Genomic DNA, 22,029 nt, shown 5'->3' on the forward strand with positions numbered 1-22,029 from the left:
CCAGGCTTCAGGTCCTGTCCACTCTAGTTCCCTGACATCTTTTGAATTCTCCCCTCACTGTCATTTGAAGAACTGTATGTGGTTTCTCTGCCTTCAGTCTTGATCGATTTCAGTCTATTCTCCAAAGTTGTACAAGCCAAGCAAGGACTTTCTATACTGATCTGACGATGTCACTTCTTTGCCTAAAATGCTTCTGACTCAGGCTTCCCTGGCTGGCAGTCAGGGTGGTTAAGACTCCCCACTTCCACTGCAGGAAGCTCGGGTCAGATCCCTGGTTGGGTAAGTTACACGTGCCTCTAGGTTCAGCCAAAAAAAAAAAAGAAAGAAAGAAAGAAATTACAATATAATAGGATAATAAAAGTTTGCTTTAAAAAGTATCTTCAGCTCCCCAGGTACTCAGGACAAGTGCACCTCTGGAAGGTCCCATAAAGATGGAGACTGGTTCTTGCTCACCTCCAGCTCACCCATTGTCACTGCCCTGGCACCCCACACCGGGCATCGTGAACACTGGCAGCTTGAGGACAGTCTCACCACATCCATGCTTTTGTACTTGCTGCTTCTTCTGCCTTGCAAGCAACCTTTCCCACCAATCTCCTCCAGGACTCATTCAGACAGCATTGTCTTCTCCAGAAAACTCACCTTGAACCTGTTAGTTGGATCCGTGTGCTTCCTCCATGATCCCATAGGACCCTCTGCCTACCACCCTTTATGCTCAACACATAGCCTCCTGTGTTCTGTGGAGATTTTATGACAATTTCTACCCCTGGATTGTCAAGTCCTAGAAGGTAGAGATCATGTTGTGTCCCCAGTCCTGTTTCAATAGTAATTGTTCTAAAAATAAACATTGGGTAAATTAAAGATCAGGGTCTTCCCTGGTGATCTAGTGGTTAGGAATGCACCTTCCCCAAGTTTGATCCCGGTTTAGGGAACTAGGATCCTACATGTCATGCCATGGGGCAACTAAGCCCTCACTGCAACTCCTGAGCCCACATGTTCTAGATGCTGTGCAGTGCAACTAGAGAAAGTCCACTCATGGCAAGGAAGACCCAGGGAAACAAACAAAAAAAAAAAGAGAGACTAACCAATAAGGAGATAAACAGTCAACAAATATTTATTAGCATCTACTATGAGAGAGGCTTGCATGGGACTTCAAGTGAACACAACATGTAACCTTTTATGAAGCTTAGAGCCACATACAAGCAAATACACAGTCACTAATAAATTATATTAATAAAAGCATGTGTCTATTACAACTTTGTATGTGATGAGTTCAGGAAGGTTTGTGGTGGTCATGTAAGGAGTGGATTCAGATTTTGTGGGCCCTGATGTTTTTACAATGTGGGGGAACCTGCTTTAAGAAAACAAAAATAAAACCATGAATATAAAATTAGGTGTAAAAGTTAAAGTTTACTTAGATTGAGCAATCACAACCGGCTGCACTGTTAAGATGACAGACACCATAAATATCACAAAATCTAGAAAAACAATACAATATTTGTAGTTAACAACTGCCAACAGATCACTATAATTCTATCATGTCCTGTCTCTTAGATGTGAACTCTGACCACCTCTTCATATTATGATTTTCTATTATTTTCTATTCTCTCTCTCTCTTTCTCTAGTATGGCTGATTGAATTTTTTTCTTTCATTATTGAGAATTTCTAAAAATCTCATTGAGAAAAAAAAAATCTCAGTGAGCTTTACAACTTATTATTGGTACCATCAAAATCTCTTATCAAATTCCTTTTGTGCAAGAGGGGTGAGATTTGGGGCCACTTCAAATGTTCTCCTGCTGTGACTAACCTTGAACACTGTTTAAATGGATGGTACTCATTAACTCGGGTAGTAGGAGGAGCCTGGAAGGTGAGAGATGCCTAAACTTAAAACTTTCTGAGCTCCCAGATAAACTTAACTCTAGACTTTAACAGAGTCAGGTGGTCCTTACAAGGAGGGGCTGGGATATGGGAAAAGGAGAGACAATTTCTACAACTGATGAAAGGGATGGCTTCTTTGTTGTTTAATACATAAAGAAAAGAAAAAAAAAATCCTAACTCCAAGCCCACTCCAAACAACTGTAACCATGTGGCTAGCATAAAGAAAACCCTACCAGCTGTTGGGGGTGGGGGGGTGCCCCACACAGGTACTGCCATTGGCAGTATATCGAACATGGACAAGGAACAGGGGCAATAGCCTAACAGCTGGGGTGGGAAAACAGCAAAGTACTCTAAGTGCCCTAATAATGAAGAAAGGTGGGCTTGAGACTTGTTGGGGTCTGCGGAGCCAGCGTCAAACCAGGTAGTGCCATGGATGCTCACCTGTGTAATTTAACCCTGTGGATACTGAATTAGCTTACCTCCAAAGTGGTTCTGGGTGGTAGGAAGCTGGAGGAAATGATCTCACACCCACAGAAGAGGCAGAGCATGGTTTTTGAGCACTTGAGTGGATCATCTCCATGGAAGAGGGAAATAATGGGATCTCCACCAGAGCATAGATCTTTCAGGTCAGGAGCCCTGTTTTACAAACAAATCTTGCAAACTGGCAGAGTGATCACTTGGCATATAGTAGATGTTCAATAAAGGTTTCATTTTATTCACTCTTTGATTGGTAAACACCAGGTGATTCAGTGGTAAAGAATCCCCCTGCCAATGCAGGAGATTTGGTTTCTATCCCTGGGTCAGGAAGATCCCTGGAGAAGGAAAGGGCAACCCACTCCAGTATTTTTGCCTAGAGAATCCCATGGACAGAGGACTACAGTCCATGGGGTCGCAAAAGAATTGGACACAACACAGCGACTTAACAACAGGTATTAGGAACTGGATTACATGCTGTGGGATGAGGGCTGAGGACCCATGATAAGGGATGGACTGTGTATATTCTTCCCTGTGCTGCTCTGCTCCTTCTTGCTGAGGGAGGTGCTCAGGGGTCAGAAATACAGGGTTTGAATCTCTGATGGGCTGTTGCATCCCTTCACCCCTCTGACTCATCAGCCCATCACTCCATCCAGCCTGACTTCTCGGGGCACCTGGGTTTCCTTTCCATTCAGGCATGCACCCCCCCTCACCCACCCCCACCATGATGATGAACTGCCTCCGCCATCAAAGGAGAGGAGTTAAGCAACCAAGAGCCTGAGGGGGATTGAGGGCAGGGCCCAGGAGGAGACACAAACATAACTTTTAGAGGCTGGAGAATCAGTACAGGTTGAGAGCAGTCAGAGGGTGTCGGGAGGAGATGGATAACCTGGAGGAGAGGCTGAGTAAGGAGGGAGACGGGGCTTGGATCGGGGAGGGAGGAGGGAATTCCCAGCTCTGACCTGGTCTGCCTGGCTCCAGCCAAGCCGGCTGTTTCCTGCCCTCCGTGACCCCCCACCCCGGAGCAGGACCCAGGCACGGCCACGAGGAAGGGCAGGGGTGTGGGGAGCACCACTTGCAGCAGAAAGATAAGTGCGCTGGGACAAGAGGTCTTTACAGGCCTTGCTGTCCTCACCGTGGGTTAGAGGGGCTTGGCAGCCGCGCAAACATCTAGGACTCCTCTCTCCCTCTCTCTTGGCTCCTGGGCTGCTCAAGACTCTGTCCCCCTTAACTGCCTTCTGAGTCTAAGCTCTTTCCTTCCAGCTCTTCCACGGCTGACTCCTGCAGTACTGTCTTGGTCTCCCCAAGACCCACCCCACGGGTGCCCAGACAGAACCGGGCTGGGGGGAGGAGCTGCTTTTCTGTGGCTCCCCTCTAACTGATGAGATGGAGGGGGAATGGCCACGAAAGGAAGGGCCCTCCCAGCCACGCCGAGGGCCCCCAGGAGCCAGACAGGAAACAGCTTCAGGAAAGACAGACAGCATCAGACCCGGCCCGAGTCCAAGGGGTCAAGGCTGAGGGCAGCGCGGGAGCCCTCCTAAACGCGACGGTGGGAGAGAGAGGACCATGATTTGGGAATCTGGCCCTCCTTCTCTCGGATCCAAGTACCTTTTATTTACCCTTGCTTGCTCCCCATCTCAACCCAGGTGCCCCGTTCCTCCGCACGTTTTCAGCGCTAGGTTGCGCGCATAGTAGGTCCCCAATATTTAATGTTTGTTGAATGACTGTGTGAACATTCGCTCCACGGTTATCTAAACTGAGATCGCTGCCTCGGGGCCCGCTGGGCCACCCCTCCGTCCTCAAAAGTTTCCCTCCAAACACGGTCCCCTGCGCCAACTAGGGGGTGGTGGGCGAATCCAGAAGAATCCGAAGTCCGCAGGAAGCATCCGACAGGGCTTCGTGTGTGCGGCCCTCCAAGCTGCTGGGTGCGTTTCTCTGCTCCCTGGTGTCTGCTGGGCTCAGGCCTGCCCCGGACGGGGGCGGTGGCGGTGGGGCGCGCGGGGGAGGGGGCAGGCATCCCTGGGCCCCGGCCCCGACACGCGCGGTCCGGGCCAGGGCGCACGGCCTCGGTGCAGGTCCGGGCGGTCCCCCGCTCGGCGCCCGCCGCCCCTCCCCCTTCTCCAAACTTTCTCCCAACTTCCCGACCTGCTCCGCTCTGCGCCCCGCTCAGCTTCCCTCATGAATTATTCAGCAGCGCGCGCTCCAATCAGCGCGCCTCGGCCCCCTCGCCGAGCCGTGGCTGGGGGGTGGGGGAGCTCCCCCCGCCCCCCGCGCGCCCCTCCCTCCCGGCCAGGCGCCGCCCGACCCAGTCCCCAGCCCGGCCCAGCCCCAGCCCGCCCGGCCCGCGCCGCAGTCTCCCTCCCTCCCGCTCCGCTCCCCGCTTGGCTCTCACCCTCCCCGCCGGCGCGGAGCGCACTCGGCCCGGCGGCACGAGCAGCGCCACTCCAGGGAGGGGGGGAGACCGCGAGCGGCCGGCCCACCCCCAGCAGCCTGCTGGGGCGGGACCCCGAGGCCCCGGAGGGACCCCGACTCCAGCCACGTCTAGCTCTGCGCCCGCCCGGCGCGGCCGCTGCCAAGACGCCCCCCGCCTTGTCGTCTGCGCGCGCGGCGGGGACGCGGGGCCACACCTGGGCGCCGCCGCCCGGTGCCCGGCGCGCCCGCATGGGCCCGCGCTGAGGGCCCCGAGCGAGTCCCGCGCGGGGAGTCGGCGTCCACCCGCACCGGCGGGGGTTCAGACCTGGGGGGGCTAGAGCCCCCCAAACTCGGGTCGGATCCAACAGGAGTGAGGCGGCGCCATGGAGCTCCGGGCTCTGCTCTGCTGGGCTTCGCTTGCAGCCGCCCTAGAAGGTAAGTTCCCTTGGGGGCACCCCAGCCCTTCTGGGGCCCCCGAAGAGGGGCTTCGGAGTGGAAGGGCCGACCTCTGTCTCCCCCTAACCCGGCACCCCAACCCCGAACGCTCCGGACCAATAGTGCTAGCGCGGGAGGGGGGCGGGGAGGAGGCGGCCCAGCGGGGAGTGGAGTTTTCTTTTGTTTGGGAAAGACTTGGAGTCGAGCTCCGTCCCGGGACTTACCCCGGTCCCGGCTCCCCGAACTCTTAAACTCGCTTCTCCAGACGCCCTTGGCAGCCTTTCGTTTTCTCCCGACTCCAACCTGCAGAACTCTCTCCAGAGTTTCTGTCCCTCTTCCCACCTCCGCCAAACAGGAGGAAACATTTCTGGAGGAACAAGAGGACAGGCAGAACTTTGTGCTAGGCCATAAAACTCCACCCGCCCCCCATTCCAGAGCGTTCACACCTTGATCCTACAACTCCCCCCTCCGCAGTAGGGGATGGCCGCCTTCTGCACTCAAGTCTCCAAACCTCCCAATCTCTCCCCAGTTCCCGGCCCCTGGAGCAGGGAGGCTCCCGCCCTGGCTTCCCCAGGCTGCACGCCAGCCCTTTAAATGCAATGTAGACCCCAGCCCTTGCCCCAGTCCCACCAGAGTCCTTTTCCCTAACTCTAGCCTCCCTCTTGTTCCCTGAACTCAGCCTGACTTCTGTCTCCTAGGCTCTCTTAAGTTTCTACTTTTTCTGCAAGGCTGCAAATGTTACTTTATCCATGAGCCTCTGCCCTCCCCTCAACCTCTAGCAGGGGAGCAGAGAGCCCTATAAACCCTCCTCCCACAACCCTAATCTCCTTTCAATGAGTTGCCTCCTTCCCCTCCTTCACTGCCTGCAATCAAAGGGGTCTTTGGGGAGTGGGCCATGGGGGGCTGCTGAAAAGAAGGAATCAAAGGCAGTTGGAAACGCGTCTCCTCCAGGCTGGGCAGTGCTGCTCTGGACTGGGGATCAAAGGCAGGGTGTGGGGGAGAAGGGAGACTTGCTGGGCTCAGGAAGACCAAGAAAGAACCAGAGGGAGAGAGGGGGGAAGGCGAAGCAGGGAGAAAACCCGCCAGGATGACGTGTGGTGAGAGAAAGAAAGATGCCAAGGGGAACAGGGAGTAACTTTGAATTCCTGTTACCTAAGTGCTTGCCGAGCCCAAGGCCCGCTGCTCTGTGCAGGGTTTTCACCGTCCCAACAGCCCTGTGGTGGGGAGTATTGTTAGCCCCATTTTACAGGTGAGCAGACTGAGGCAGGCATTCAGTCTTTTATCCAAGGCCCTGTGCCTCAGTGAAGGTGAAATGGGAGACAGAAAGCAGAGTGACAGTCAGAGAGATGGAGGTGGCCGGAGAGCGGGGGAGAGGTGAGAGGCAAGAGAAGTGCTCTGAGAGAGGGAGGCAGGCAGGGCCGCGGTAGGATGAGAGAAAAGGGAGCCGCTTGGAGCGCCCAGGACAGCCTGAAACAGACAGTGTGTAAATTGGAGACAGGAAAACACTCTCCAGTCTGGAACAATGGAGGGTGGAGACGGCTGCCTCTATCCACCCGCTTCCCAGAACCCGGGCATCCTGTCCCCAGCGTGCCGGGCTGTCTCCTGCCACCCCTGGGGGGCCTGGGCCTCTCCTCGGGCTGGCCGGGCCTCCAGCTACCCCGGCCTTCAGTGGACATCACCTGGTCTCTGGGAGGAGGCTGGCCCACACACCTGCCTTCCGGTCTCTCCTACAGTCCGGGGAGGGGGACCTGGGCCCAGGTGTGCTTCAGGCTCCTCCCCATCAGACCTGTAGCGGCCCCCTCCCCACTCTCCCAGGGGATTCCCCTACCCTCCCTCCACCCTCCTCTGGCGCAGTTCTCCTAATCCCCACCTTCCACCAGAGCCCCTCCCCACCTCCGACACCCCTCCCCCCTCCCCGGAGGCCAGAGCCCAGCCAGGTGTACTCACCACCCCCATACTCACACCCCTAAAATCCCCTCCCCTCTTCTTTCCAGTAACGAAATCCAGATGTGAGGCTTCCCCCAGACAGAGGCCGAGGACAAGGAACCCCAGCGTCCTGGCCTCCAGGATGTCCTCCTCCGAGGACAGCTAGGCAGTGGGGAGGGGGGGTCAGGGCTGGGGTGTTTGGTCTGAAGGATCAGAGTCGGGGGAACAGAGACAGCATCTTTGCGTTTGGGGGAGGGACTGCAGAGGCAGAGGGACACCCTGGTAGGAGGGGTGTCCCCCTACCCCACGTCAGGTCTGGGCTAGAGTTTGGCCCTTTCTGAGCTGTTTGCCGGTTTTTCTCCTTTTCAGCAGCTGTGTCTCCCCTCCTCTGGGGCACAGCAGTTCACAGAGGCCTGGACCTGGGGGTCAGCTCCCTGCCTGCCAGCTGTCAGGGGCGGGGCTGGCACTCAGAAAAGAGGCTTGAAATCTGGGGACGGGAGGGAGGGTGGGCAGAGGACCTCGGCCTGCCTGTCTATGTCAGCTCCCAGGTCTTCCTGTGTCTCTCCCAAGCTCCGACTGATTCTGTCTGTCTGTCTGTCTCAGAGACCCTGCTGAACACAAAATTGGAAACTGCCGATCTGAAGTGGGTGACGTTCCCTCAGGTGGACAGTGGGCAGGTAAGAGCTGGGGCTCGGGAGGAAAACCGATGCGGGGGCCACTGTGCTGCTGCTTCCGGCGCCATACACCCAACCCCCACATCTCAGCAGCCAGGGCAGGTGTCGTCTGAGCCTTCGCTCTACAAGGGTCCCCCCAGTCTCCCTCCTGGCTTCACGGCAAAGACCCTGGAACTAACCCTTGCCCACCGGCTCAGCAGCCCCCGTCTCCCCACAGTGGGAGGAGCTGAGCGGCCTGGACGAGGAGCAGCACAGCGTTCGGACCTACGAGGTGTGTGACTTGCAGCGGGCCCCAGGCCTGGCCCACTGGCTGCGCACGGGCTGGGTCCCCCGCCGCGGGGCCGTCCACGTGTACGCCACGCTGCGCTTCACCATGCTGGAGTGCCTCTCCCTGCCGAGGGCCGGCCGCTCCTGCAAGGAGACCTTCACCGTCTTCTACTTTGAGAGCGACGCGGACACGGCCACGGCCCACACGCCAGCCTGGATGGAGAACCCCTACATCAAGGTACCCAGGCGCCCCGGGGCTGGAGGGGGGGGTCTGGCCTGGGGGATGGAAGCAGGAGGCCCCCGGTTTGAGGAGGGAAGCGGGTGGTCTGCTAGGTGGAATGGCCAGTCTACTCCACTGGGCAAGTACACCTCGGCGCCCCCCTACACCTTTTATTTTGGCTGGGCCAGCACATCTTGCAGGATCTGAGTTCCCCCGCCAGGGACTGAACGCATGCCCTGTTAGTGAAAGTGTGAAGTGCTAACCAGTGGGTCCCAGGGCATTCCCACCTCGCCCCTTCACAGCCTTTGCACCAACTGATGCCTCACCCTGCAGTGCCTTCTCTCTGCCTCTCCCACCCGGCTCCTACTTGTCCTGTGATTCCAGCTCTGGGGTCCGCCTGCTGTCGCACTCATTATACCTTTAACTTATCCTTAACTTTTCCTCATTTCCTTCCTTTCTGTTTCCTGGGCACAGAGTCCGGGGCCTGGCCTAGAATAGGTGTTGATAAGTGTCTATAGGGGGAGTGAGTGCACAGCAGGGGGAGGCTGGACTCAGCGAACGTGAATGGACAGTGTTGCGGCCTGCAAGAAAGCACATGATGGGTAAGGTGGGGAGAAGGTTCTGGAACAGGGACTGAGCAAGGTCACAGAGAGGGCGAGCCTGGGCAAAAGACAGTCCCGCGGGGTCCTCGGGGAGTGGACGACTGTGGCAGTGAGTCTCTTCCCGCCCTGGCAGGTGGACACAGTGGCTGCTGAGCACCTCACCCGGAAGCGCCCTGGGGCTGAGGCCACCGGGAAGGTGAACGTCAAGACGCTGCGCCTGGGCCCGCTCACCAAGGCCGGCTTCTACCTGGCCTTCCAGGACCAGGGCGCCTGCATGGCCCTGCTGTCCCTGCACCTCTTCTACAAGAAGTGCGCCCAGCAGACCGTGAACCTCACCTACTTCCCGGAGACCGTGCCGCGGGAGCTGGTGGTGCCCGTGGCCGGCAGCTGCGTGGCCGACGCCATGCCAGCCCCCGGCCCCAGCCCCAGCCTCTACTGCCGGGAAGACGGCCAGTGGGCCGAGCAGCCGGTCACGGGCTGCAGCTGCAGTGCGGGGTTCGAGGCCGCTGAGGGCAACACCAAGTGCCGAGGTGAGGGGAGGGGGCCGGTACCCTGCTTGCGGACCCGCTTCTCAGGATTTCCAGTTTGAACGTTCTTTGCTCTCCTGGGCACTCAGTTACTGGAGGGTGTGTTTTCAGGACCCCCAGCACCGTTCTGAGCTCTCTATCACTTCCACGCTCTTGCTCCTGACTCCACGCAGTTGCTTTCGGGACCTGCTCCTGGGCTAGGGGACCTTGTTGGACTCAGAGGCTTCATGAACTCTAGTCCTATTCATTATGGTTATCTCTAATTGACTGATACTGAATTCTCACTCAGCTTGTTCTCGAGACCAGAGGTTCTTAATCTGGGTTTTGTAGATAGGATGAGGGAATCTGTGAACTTTCAGCTCAGTTCAGTCGCTCAGTCGTGTCCAACTCTTTGCAACCCCATGAACTGCAGCACACCAGGCCTCCCTGTCCATCACCAACTCCCAGAATTTACCCAAACCCATGTCCCTTGAGTCGGTGATGCCATCCAACCATCTCATCCTCTGTTGTCCCCTTCTCCTCCTTCCTTCAATCTTTCCCAGCATCAGAGTCTTTTCAGATGAGTCAGCCCTTCGCATGAGGTGGCCAAAGTATTGGAGTTTCAGCTTCAACATCAGTCCTACCAATGAACACCCAGGACTGATCTCCTTTAGGATGGACTGGTTGGATCTCCTTGCAGTCCAAGAGACTCTCAAGAGTTTTCTCCAACACCACAGCTCAGAAGCATCAATTCTTCTGCACTCAGCTTTCTTCACAGTCCAATTCTCACATCCATACATGACCACTGGAAAAACCATAGCCTTGACTAGACGGACCTTTGTTGACAAAGTAATGTTTCTGCTTTTTAATGTGCTGTTAACTTTGGTGGAATTAAAAAAAAAAAAGATGGGTTTTCCTTTTCACCCATCTCTACCTGAAACTGCTCATTTCTTTTTAGAATGTTAGTCACAGCTCAGCGGTCAGAGCAAGACCTGAGCTTTGGGCCCCATTGAAATGCTGGGGGTTTTCACAGCTCAATAGAGATGATTTGCAAGAAGGGCAAAATGTTGTTTTCACTCTCTGCGACTTCAGGATTTCGTTGGCTGTCAGTCCTGCTGCTGTATCTTATTAATAGAGAAACATACCCTTTGCCATGTTGCGAACTTTTCTTCCTGTATTTTTTTTTCAAGTATCTATTCTTAAATCCATGGAATTCTCCAGGCCAGAATACTGGAGTCAGTTGCCATTCCCTTCTCCACCTGTTTTGCTCTTTGTATTTTCACTTACTTGGTTTTATTGGTAATCTGTGTATTTGGTGGTGTACATTTAAAATCATTATTCTGAGCAAGGGTCTTGAGTTTCACCAGGTTGCCATGGGATGGTGAGGGGTGCACGCCAGGGTTCAGACCCTTGCTCTGGAGGAAAGTCTTCTCTTAGAGGCCAGGTTTCTGAGCTCCTCACTCCCTGCTTCCCTCTTTGCACCTCATGCAACTTTGTTTTTTGGCCACACTGTGTGGCATGTGGGACCCTAGTTCCCTGACCAAGGATCGAACCTGCAGTCCCTGCAGTGGAAGCTCAGAGTCTTAATCAAAGGGCCACCAGGGAAGTCCCTCATGCACCTTTAATAACCGCTGAATGTTATTTTCTTCCCCCTGGATCTCCAGCCCCAACCCCACCGCTGAATGTCTTTGATGCAAGTTCTGATGGATGCTTTCTCTCTCTCAGCCTGTGCTCAGGGCACCTTCAAGCCCCTGTCCGGGGAGGGGTCCTGCCAGCCGTGCCCAGCCAACAGCCACTCTAACGCCCTCGGCTCGTCCATCTGCCAGTGTCGCATCGGGTACTTCCGGGCCAGCACAGACCCCCGGAGTGCGCCCTGCACCAGTAAGTGACCAGTGACCCCTGGGGTGGACCCCTCACCCCAGCCCCCGTCCACCCATGCCTTCCTCCTCTTGACCCTGGCCTGGTGCCCTGTCAACACAAGATGTCAGTGTGGCTGCCGGTCTGTCCCCACTGCCCATGCCCTGCCATTGTCTCAGCCTCCGCCTGACGCCCTGGTCTCCCGCAGCCCCACCGTCCGCCCCGAGAAGCGTGGTTCCCCGCCTGAACGGCTCCGCCCTCCGCTTGGAGTGGAGCGCGCCCCTCGAGTCGGGCGGCCGGGAGGACCTCACGTACGCACTCCGCTGCCGGGAGTGCCGCCCCGGTGGGTCCTGCACGCCCTGCGGGGGAGACCTGACCTTCAACCCCGGTCCCCGGGACCTGGTGGAGCCCTGGGTGGCGATTCGCGGGCTGCGTCCTGACGTCACCTATACCTTCGAGGTCACCGCCTTGAATGGGGTATCCTCCTTGGCCAGTGGGCCGGTCCCGTTTGAGGCTGTGAATGTCACCACTGACCGCGAGGGTGAGTGGGGACTGGGGGCAGCCTGTGGTTGGATGGGAGAGGCCAGCAAGGGGGTGGACAGTCTAAAGGCCTGAGGCAGGGAAAAGGCAGCAGCTGGGGAGTGGAGTTCCCAGGAAGTAACACTGGGTCAAGGCCTTGGGGCAAGAGGCAGAAAGAGAGTTAAATAGATGCCGAGGCGGGCTCCAGAGTTCAGAGAGAGCCGGGAGGAAATCCCGAAACAGCTGGAGGACCCAGACAAGTGTGGCCGGCAGAGGGAGAGCTGGGGAAGATAAGGGCCAGACCCGCCACGCTCCAGGGCCCCAGCGCATCTGTCTCTTGCAGTGCCACCCCCAGTGTCTGACATCCGGGTGACTCGGTCATCACCCAGCAGCTTGAGCCTGGCATGGGCCGTTCCCCGGGCGCCCAGCGGAGCAGTGCTGGACTACGAGGTCAAGTACCATGAGAAGGTGAGAACCAGGCCCCGCCCTGGGGGGTGGAGGTGGGCAGTGGGACCTGCTCCGGAGGCCGGGACACCTGAATTACAGGCATCTGCCATATACCAGCTAAATGATCTCGTGTCAATCTCTTGGCCTCTATGAGCTTCATGTTTTCCTTGTAAAATGCTTAAGAAAGGAATTTCCTGGCAGTCCAGTGGTTAGGACTCCACACTTCCCTGGTCGAGGAACTAAGATCTTGCATGCCAAACAGGATGCCCGCCCCCCCCCCCCGCAAAAAAATGCTAGATAATGGAGCCTGCCCCACAGAATGGCTACCAAGACTAAACGATGTAATTCATGCAATACATACAGCTCAGTGCATATATAGTGAAAGTCGCTTAGCCGTGTCCGACTCTGTGACCCCCATGGACTATACAGTCCGTGGAATTCTCCAGGCCAGAATCCTGGAGTGGGTAGTCTTTCCTTTCTCCAGGGGATCTTCCCAACCCAGGGGTCTCCCGCATTGCAGGCAGATTCTTTACCAGCTGAGCCACCAGGGAAGCCCCAGTGCATACATAACTGAGCACAAAGGCCTCACCTGTCTCACAACAGGGTGGAGATGCTAGTGATGGAGGCAGGGGAAGGCAGGTGGGAAGAGCCGTGGAATCTGGGGGCCCTGGCTTACGACCAGCCCCCCTGTCCTCCCGAACAGGGCGCTGAGGGCCCCAGCAGCGTGCGGTTCCTGAAGACGTCAGAGAACCGGGCAGAGCTGCGCGGACTGAAGCGGGGAGCCAGCTACCTGGTCCAGGTGCGGGCACGCTCCGAGGCCGGCTACGGGCCCTTTGGCCAGGAGCACCACAGCCAGACCCAGCTGGACGGTGAGTCTGGGGGGTAGGGCGTGCCTGGGGTTGGCTGTCCCCCACCAGGCAAGGAGGCCTTGGCTCTCAGGACCCCTGAAGTCACATCCCTCCTGCTTTTCTTTGCACCGCGAAGCATTCTGGCCTGGCGATGGGACACAGAAACCAAATCCAACAGCTGGGTGTGAAGGCCCGCTCAGCGGCTTTCCAGCTATGTGACCTTTAGCAAAAACTTGACCCCTGAGCCCCAGCCTTCTCATCCAACACATGGAAATAGGAGGCCTCTCTCCCAGGGCTCCCAAGGATTAAATGAGGTGACACTTTGATAGTTTTTATATGCTGGCCCAAGGGTTTTTGTCCTAAACCTTTTAATTTTTTTTTACAGTTTTATTGGGATATGATTCATCTACCTTATGATTCACACATTTAAAATGTATAATTCATTGGCTTGTAATATATTCACAGAGTTGTGCAACCATCCCCGTAATTAATTTTAGAACATTTCAGCACCTCAGAAAGACACATATACCCCTTCCATTACCTCTCAGCCCCCGGCAAACACTCATCTACTTTTTTGTGTCTAGATTTGCCCATTCTGAACTTTCATACACATGCTGTCATACGATGCAGTCTTGTGACTGGCTGCTGCTTCTTTCACGTGGCATAATGTTTTATAGGTTCACCCGTATTGTAGACTATATCAGGACTTCATTCCTTCTTATAGCCGAAAAATACTCCGTTGAGTGGCTATCACATTTTTCTTTATCCATTCATCTGTTGACGGATGTTTAGGTTATTTCCACTTTTTCATTTTTAGCCTTAGGTACCTCCTATTCAAGTGGGACTTTTTTGTGGTCACCAGTGTTTATGACAGAACAGAATCAAACCCACTCAGGCCGGGAGACTTCTTCCCTGGCCCTGAGGGACCCGAGTGGAGCCCATGAGCTCTCGGGGTCTCCCTGATCTCACTTCTTCTCCTCCAGAGAATGAGAGCTGGAGGGAGCAGCTGGCCCTGATTGCAGGCACGGCGGTCGTGGGCGTGCTGCTGGTGTTCGTGGTCATTGTCATCGCAGTTCTCTGCCTCAGGTGAGCGTCCTGGGCACCGGGAGGCCCTAGTGAAACCCCTGGGGCTGACCGCCTGCCCTCTTGCTCCAGGTCAAGGCTTCCTGGATATCCAGGGACCCTACCTGCTTTCACTTGGAATCCTCTCTGACTCCTGCTCCTGTCTTCCCATGCATTCCCTCTGGAACTCAGTTTCCTCTGGGACACGTGACTCAGTTTACCTCTTCTGTCCCATCCACTCCAGGAAGCAGAGCAGCGGGAGAGAAGCTGAGTACTCGGACAAACACGGCCAGTATCTCATCGGGCACGGTGGGTAGGCCCTTCCTGAAGGATTCAGGGCTGGGGCGAGAGCTGTGAGCCCAGGGCATCTGAGTGCAGTGGGAGTCACCTCTTGGCTAACGGGCCCCGTGCGATTCCCCAGGTACTAAGGTCTACATTGACCCCTTCACTTACGAAGACCCTAATGAGGCTGTCAGGGAGTTTGCAAAAGAGATCGATGTCTCCTATGTCAAGATTGAAGAGGTGATTGGTGCAGGTGAGCGGAAAAAGCCTGGGTGCCGGGGAGGAGGGTGGAGTTGGTGGTGGGGTGGACGGCAGGGCCAGCCAGACCCCCCGGAAGAGGAGAGCTGACCCTCAGCATTCTTCCTGAAGGAGAGTTTGGGGAGGTGTGCCGAGGGCGCCTCAAGGCCCCTGGGAAGAAGGAGAGCTGCGTGGCCATCAAGACCCTGAAAGGCGGCTACACTGAGCGGCAGCGGCGGGAGTTCCTGAGTGAGGCCTCCATCATGGGCCAGTTCGAGCACCCCAACATCATCCGCCTGGAGGGCGTGGTCACCAACAGCGTGCCCGTCATGATCCTCACCGAGTTCATGGAGAACGGCGCCCTGGACTCCTTCCTGCGGGTGAGCCCCCCAACACCCCAGTCCACCCTGCCCTCCCCCAGCACAGTCAGGCAGCTCAGAGCCCAGGACAGATGGTGGGTCCCGTGTCGCTGCCCCTCAGCCCTTCATCCTCCACCAGGGAAGGTTGAGTCCTGGGGCCGGCCGACCCCGGGATCTGGAGGAGCTGTCATCTGTCCTTGAGACAAATATTTACTGAGCTTCTCTTTCTGCACCCGCCACCATCCGGGGCCTCAGGAATTCGAGCGCTGAACGTCTCTGCTCTTGGCGAGCTGCTGGTATAATGCGGGAGGCTGAAAGTTAACAAGTACAAGCAAGCGTTTATAGAAAGTAAACAAAATTTCAGATGTGAAAAAAATTAAACAGGCTCATAGAAATGAGAGGAAAGAGCTCAATTTTGCTACTTTAACAAAATTGTATGAAGTTTTATTAAACTTTACCAGGCATCTTTTTAAAAAAAACAAAACTTTTTTTTTTTTTTTTCTGCTATGCCACGCGGCCTATGGCACTGCCCTGACCAGGGATCAAACCTGTGCCCCCTGTAGGGGAAGTACAGAGTCTTTTTTTTTTCTTTTGTTTGGTTTTTTTTGAAGTGCAGAGTCTTAACCACTGGACCACCAGGGAAGTCCCCAAAAGTTTTTTCTACATAGCAAAACAATGCTGCATTTAACAGAATGACAAAAACCCCCTGGTATCACCTAATACCTACATGATACTCATATTTCTCCAGTTGTCCCCAACATGTCCCAATATCCAGTTCAGGATCAACCATCGCACTGGTGGTTACTGTTTTGAGTCTTTTTACATCCCAGGACAGTCCTTTGTCGTTCTGATAGGCTGAAGGGCTGGGCCACTTGTCCACTCGAATGTGTTACCTTCTAGATTGACTGGATTCTTCCTCGTGGGGTCATTTAGCTTGTTTCTCTGTGTTTCCCGTAAGGGAAGCTGTATCTAACATTGTGATAAGTTCAGGATTCTACATCTGTGGTCAGCCTCCATCAGGGGGTACGGTGTACTTCCCACGGTACTGCACTAGGAAACACAAGCTGCCCAGCTCCTGTCACGAGGGATGCTGCGGCAGATGCTGGGGCAGTGCCTTGTGGATTTGGGAGTTTGTTCCATTGTCTGGGTGCAGGAGAGGGAAGGGGGTCTGTCTTAGAAGAGATGGCATCTAGGTAGATGAGAAAGCCAGCCGTGAGAAGATGGGGGTGGGGGGAAGCATATTGGGGACTGAAGAGCCCCCCCAGAGTATACGGGATCTGGTGCGTTCGAGAAGCAGAAAGGCTGGTGAAGCTGAACCAGGTCAGCAGAGGAGCAGTGGTGGATCACGTCGTAGTTGGTGGCTGGGTCTTGTGGCCTTAGAACTGTGGGTGTGATTAGAAGACCAAAAGAGGAAGCTTTGGGGAGGATATCAGCAGGACTGTCAGTCGCTCAGTCATGTCTGACTCTTTGCAACCCCAAGGACTGTAGCCTGCCATGGAATTTTCCTCTGGCATGAGGAGGCAGAGGAGGACAGCCTCCTCTGTCCATGGAATTTTCCAGGCATGAATACTGGAGTGGGTTGCCTATCCCTTCTCCAGGGGATCTTCCCAATCCAGGGATCGAACCCAGGTCTCCTGCATTGCAGGCTGATTCTTGACTGCTGAGCCACCAGGAAAGCCTGCCGACGAGGAGACTGGCAGTCACGCAGGCTGTGGGGGCTCTAGTGGGTGTGGAGAAGCAGTTGGGTTTGGGGTGTGTTCTGGAGGCATAGCCGGCAGAACTTGCTGATGGATCTTAGGCTGTGAACAGTGGGGAGAGAGGAATGGTGGAGACGCCGAGGTCTCTACCCTGAGTGCCTGGAAGTGAGGCCACCAACTGAGATGCAAGGCATGGAGCAGGTGCAGACTTGGATGATGGGTTCAGAATTCTGTCCCCGCAGGGCTGCTAAGAATCCCCTGCAGGCTAGCTGAACCCAGAGGACGGGCTTAGTTAACCATCCATGACTGACGGGCTTACCTGATGAGAGCAGGCTCTATGAAGGTGAAGGTCAGGCTTTAGACCTTGGTTTTGGTGCTGTGGTTACCAATCACACCTGACTCCTCACCATTCTCTTGCATCCTACATACAGTTGGTCCAAGAGGGCTGAGCGAGAGTGCGGCTGGATCAATGCCAAGGCACACCTCTCCACCTGGAGACTGGTGTCTTCAGAGCACACTCGTAACTTTCATTGCTCTGTTGCTGTCAAATAAAAAGAACGTGTTAGATCCAAACCATTTGTCTAATATTTCCTGGATGGAATGCACTGTACTAGGTTAAGTGGGAGAAAGTATAATCTTTTTTAAATTTTCATTTTTATTATTTTTTTAACACTGAAACATTTTGTATTAGGGTATAGCCGATTAACAGTATTATGACAGTTTCAGGTAAACAGCGAAGGGACTCAGCCATACATAGACACGTACCCATTCTCCCCTAAACCGCCCTCCCACCCAGCCTGGCAAGTAACATTGAGCAGAGTTCCATGTGCTATACAGTAGGTTCCCGGCTCCTTATAATCTAATTACGAGAGACTTGAGTGCATGTATCTGAAACAGGAACAAGTTATAAGCATTGTGTCACGATACTGCAAAGAGAACTGAGAGAATTCAACAGTAAAATAAAGCAGAAGGGGTTTACCTGGGATGTCAGCACACCTGTTCTACAAGTGGGAGTGAGATGGGTCTGGAAGGGATAAATACGGTTTATTTTATTTTTTAATGTATTTGTTTTTATTGATTTATTTGGCTGTGCCCGGTCTTAGTAGTGGCATGCAGCATCTTTGATCTTGGTTGCAGTTTTCAGAATCTTCAGTTGCAGCACGCAAACCCCTAGCTGCAGCTTGTGGGATCTTGGTTCCCCGACCAGGGATTGGAACCTCTGTATTGGGAGTGCAGAGTCTCAGCCACTGGAGCACCAGGGAAGTCCCATAAATGTGGTTTAGAATGTCAGGGAAAGAGGGGAGTCCTAACTGCCACCCCCACCGTTTCCATCTCCAGCTGAACGATGGCCAGTTCACTGTGATCCAGCTCGTAGGCATGCTACGGGGCATCGCATCAGGCATGCGCTACCTCGCCGAGATGAGCTATGTCCACCGAGACCTGGCCGCCCGCAACATCCTGGTCAACAGCAACCTCGTCTGCAAGGTCTCAGACTTCGGCCTCTCCCGATTCCTGGAGGAAAACTCCTCCGACCCCACCTACACGAGCTCTCTGGTGAGGCTGGGGGACAACCATGTGATCTAGGTTCTTAGGGCCGAGTTGGAAAGGCAGGAGGCTGAGGGACTGACAGCTCCGGTCCAGGCCAGGATGTAGGAGCAGACCTACATTGTGGATGTGGGGGCTGGGGGATCAGCTTAAGGAACCTGACTGCCAAGAGTCCAGGAAAAGAACAGAGTTGGGGAGCTGGCCGTTTGGGGCACCGAAAGAAAGGAGGCCTGAGCTGGGGGAGACGCAGAATGCCTGAGTCCTGGGAGTCCCTCAACTCACCTTGTCTTCCCCCGTCTTTAGGGAGGAAAGATTCCCATCCGCTGGACAGCCCCTGAGGCCATTGCCTTCCGGAAGTTCACATCTGCCAGTGATGCCTGGAGCTACGGGATTGTCATGTGGGAGGTCATGTCATTTGGGGAGCGGCCATACTGGGATATGAGCAATCAGGATGTAAGTATCCCGAGGTCCCACCAACCTGCCCTGGAATCTCTTGTCTCTTGGGATGTGGGGCGGCAGGGTGGCGGGGGATGTGTTCTTAGAGAGCTCATCACTGTTGGGTCCTTGAGGTGGTGAGGGTGGCATGGTGAGGAGGTGATCTGTGTCAAGAGTTTGATAACAGCTCATCTGGTCACAGACGGAGGTGGAGATGGAGGGCAGGCTTGGGAGGTTACATGTCTGGATCATAGCTCAAGAGCTTCTAGGACATTGAGCCACAGCCAGACTGGGCCCTGGCCGGGAGGACCACCCCTAGGTTAGCCCTTCTAGGGGCCTGCAGCACACATCCCAGCGTCTGTTAAGTCGCCACTTCCCTGGGGTCCTTCAGCAGCTTCGTTTTCCCCTTGACACCCTCACCCAGTGCTGCTTCCACCCATCATTCCAGGTGATCAACGCCATTGAACAGGACTACCGGTTGCCCCCGCCCCCAGACTGCCCCACCTCCCTGCATCAGCTCATGCTGGACTGTTGGCAGAAAGACCGGAATGCGCGGCCCCGCTTCCCCCAGGTGGTTAGCGCCCTCGACAAGATGATCCGGAACCCTGCCAGCCTCAAAATCGTGGCCCGGGAGAACGGCGGGTGAGGACCCCAGAGGATGGACCCTCTTTCCCACATTGTGCCACCCCAAGAACCTTGCTTCCCCCCCAGAAATATCCATCCTTTCGGTGGGATGTGGGATGGTCTCTTTCCGCCTCTCCAGGCCTGGGCTCTGCATCCCCACCCTGACACACGCTGGTGCTCAGGGTATCCTCCGCATCCTTGCCCCTCAGGGCCTCACACCCCCTCCTGGATCAGCGGCAGCCTCACTACTCAGCTTTTGGCTCCGTGGGAGAGTGGCTTCGAGCCATCAAGATGGGAAGATACGAAGAAAGCTTTGCAGCCGCTGGGTTTGGCTCCTTCGAGCTGGTCAGCCAGATCTCCACTGAGTAAGTCGTGGTGGGAGCCGGGGGGCCAAGGGGCGGTGGTGAGGGCCAGGCAGCCAGGAGGGGTGGAATCTGGGTGACCAGAGTCAGGCCCACAATTTAAGCAGGGGCCTTTGAGGTCAGCTTCTGGTGCCCATTCTAGAGCCCCTCCCCCTGAAAACAGTAACAGCTGCAGGGGCTGAGAGCTCGGGAATCTTCCAGGTCAGCTGTGCCCCCCTCACCCCCTTGCACCACCTCGGCCTTGGGCCATCTCGCTCCCGCCTTGCAATCTGTGTCTATCTTTGTGCCTCTATCTACATTCCAGACCCTGCTCTCACATTAACAACGTGTCAACTCTGGATGTTTTCCCACCCATAAAAGGAGAAGGTTGGCCTGGGTTTTGGAAATCCTTTCCAGCTTTAATGTTAAATGGTTTTACAATTCCAGTGCCTTCCAAATACTGCTTTTCCCTCCTTGGCCTCTCCCTGGTCCTCCTTTCCACCTTTCCATTCCTCTCCCAAGGACTCCTCTCACCCCCGGGTTTGAATCACAGAAATAGAAGGACTAGACATCCAGACACAGAGGGTCCAAGAGGCCCTTTCCTTGGGAAGCCAGTCTTGTCCCAGCAGGTCTGGGCCCCTCCTCCCTGACTGGCTGGAGCCTTCCCTTGACGGGTTCACTGACATGGGTTCTTGCCTTCCATTTCTCCTCGCTTCTTTCTTATCTCAGCCTCCCCGCATCAGGACGGGGGCTGGGAGCAGTATGTTTCTGTCCGCTCTCTCGCCCATTCCTCTCTCCACCCACCCAGCTCCTCCTCTCTCTTTCTCCTTTTGATTTTTCCTTTTGATTTCTTTGTCCGGGAGACTTTTCCTTCTGACTTCTTTGTCCTCTGAAGCAGTCTTTCGCCAACCTCATTTTATGGGCTTTTCTCTCCCTTTCGTTCCTCCTCTTCCCTGATTCTCCGCCTTTCCTTCTAGTTTCAGCATCCAGGGCGCAGCCCTCCACCCCTTGTTTCTCTATCCCTGCGGGTACCTAGCCTCGCCCCCTACTGCGGCTGCGCAGAACTGTGGTGGGCGCCTAAATCGGCCCCCACCCCCGGAAACTGCCCGACAACTATTGACGTCTACCCGCTTCCCCGCTGGCCATTCTGATTGGCTGGCAGGCCTGAGGCGGGACGGGTTTTTGAAGGAGAGATGACCTGGGAGCTTAGTGGTCTCACCTAGCTGTTCATTCTTCCCCCAGGGACCTGCTCCGAATCGGAGTCACTCTGGCGGGACACCAGAAGAAAATCCTGGCCAGTGTCCAGCACATGAAGTCCCAGGCCAAGCCTGGAGCCCCAGGCGGGTCGGGAGCACCGGCCCCCCAGTACTGAACTTCATCTGCACGCCTGGCTCCATAGCTCTGGAGCGGCAGGGACTCCAGCGCCCGGGGATCCCTTCCCTTTCTTCCTGGGGCAGAGTCGGGTGGGGGGGTACGCAAGAAGCTCCCATCCCCACGCCCCACTGACTGGATTGCACTTTGAACCCATGGGGACGGGAAGCTGGCTGTTTGGAGAGAGAGGATTTGGGGATTCTGCAGTGTGGGATCATAACACTCCCCCCACCCCCCGCGGGGGAGAGGGGGGACCCCAAACCGAGGGTGCAGGAGCCCTTCCCTCAGGATTGGGTGTGACGGGAGGAAAAGGAGCCCCCGGAGTCTGCCAGCATCCCAGGGCTAGTTGGGCAGGATCTCCACAGCCTCCCTTCGATCCCCAGTTAGGGCCCCCAGGTGCCCCCCCTCACCTTGAAGGGCAGCGGGCCCTGCAGACCAAAGAGAAGAGGGAGGAGCCTGCGAGCTCGGGAGGCGGGAAGGGGCGTCATGGCCCAGTGGCGAAGTCATTGGACTTGGACGTCCCAACCTTGCTGCTGTCTCCGCGGAACTCAGTTTTCCCTTGTAAATGCCCCTCCCCCATCTGCTGCCTTCATATTGAAGGTTTTTGAATTTTAATTTTTTGTTTTTGGTCTTATCTTTCCTTCCCTTTTTTTCGGTTTTTGTTTTTTGTTTTCCACAGTCCTTGTCGTAACTTTTTGTGTTAGAGGGGACCTGTTTCATCATTGCCTCTTCGGCCCAAGTGGAAACAGGGACCTGTCGTTGTGTCTTGTTTCCAGAACAGTGCCTTGGTCACGCCACAACCCCCCGACATTTCCCTGCCCCCCAAGTACCCCCAAGCTGTGTCCATGAGGGCGTGTCGGGGGTTGGGGGGGAAGTGGTGGAAAGCAGAGACAGACACCGGTGCTTGGAGGGGTTCTTAAATTATATTTAAAATGACTGTTTTGTATAAATAAAAGAAAATGGGAAGTGTCTTCACTCTGCGGGTGATGGAATAGACTTCTGTGGAGTGGGGGC

The 22,029-nt window shown here is 55.4% G+C and overlaps 1 protein-coding gene across 1 annotated transcript; it reads left to right on the plus strand.

Annotated features, from left to right (window-relative positions):
* Nucleotides 1–4,658: 4,658 nt before the first annotated feature.
* EPHB4 (EPH receptor B4) lies at nucleotides 4,659–21,990 on the plus strand. Its single transcript, XM_043915092.1, has 17 exons — nucleotides 4,659–5,196; nucleotides 7,726–7,799; nucleotides 8,014–8,301; nucleotides 9,019–9,415; nucleotides 11,117–11,272; nucleotides 11,457–11,789; nucleotides 12,111–12,235; nucleotides 12,918–13,083; nucleotides 14,046–14,148; nucleotides 14,369–14,433; nucleotides 14,546–14,659; nucleotides 14,776–15,023; nucleotides 18,038–18,253; nucleotides 18,548–18,697; nucleotides 19,128–19,321; nucleotides 19,513–19,668; nucleotides 20,887–21,990. Exons 1-17 carry the CDS (start codon nucleotides 5,145–5,147, stop codon nucleotides 21,014–21,016), a joined length of 2,967 nt encoding a protein of 988 aa, XP_043771027.1. The 5' UTR covers nucleotides 4,659–5,144; the 3' UTR covers nucleotides 21,017–21,990.
* The last annotated feature ends 39 nt before the right edge of the window (nucleotides 21,991–22,029 follow it).

This window comes from Cervus elaphus, chromosome 10 (genome assembly GCF_910594005.1).
Source record: "Cervus elaphus chromosome 10, mCerEla1.1, whole genome shotgun sequence".
Lineage (NCBI taxonomy): Eukaryota > Metazoa > Chordata > Mammalia > Artiodactyla > Cervidae > Cervus > Cervus elaphus.

Bases quoted from the DNA above. Each gene is read 5' to 3' on its own strand.
- EPHB4 (XM_043915092.1), top strand. From the start codon at position 5,145: ATGGAGCTCCGGGCTCTGCTCTGCTGGGCTTCGCTTGCAGCCGCCCTA. The intron at 5,197-7,725 runs GTAAGTTCCCTT...TGTCTGTCTCAG, and splicing joins GCTTGCAGCCGCCCTAGAAG to AGACCCTGCTGAACACAAAA. The intron at 15,024-18,037 runs GTGAGCCCCCCA...TTCCATCTCCAG, and splicing joins CCCTGGACTCCTTCCTGCGG to CTGAACGATGGCCAGTTCAC.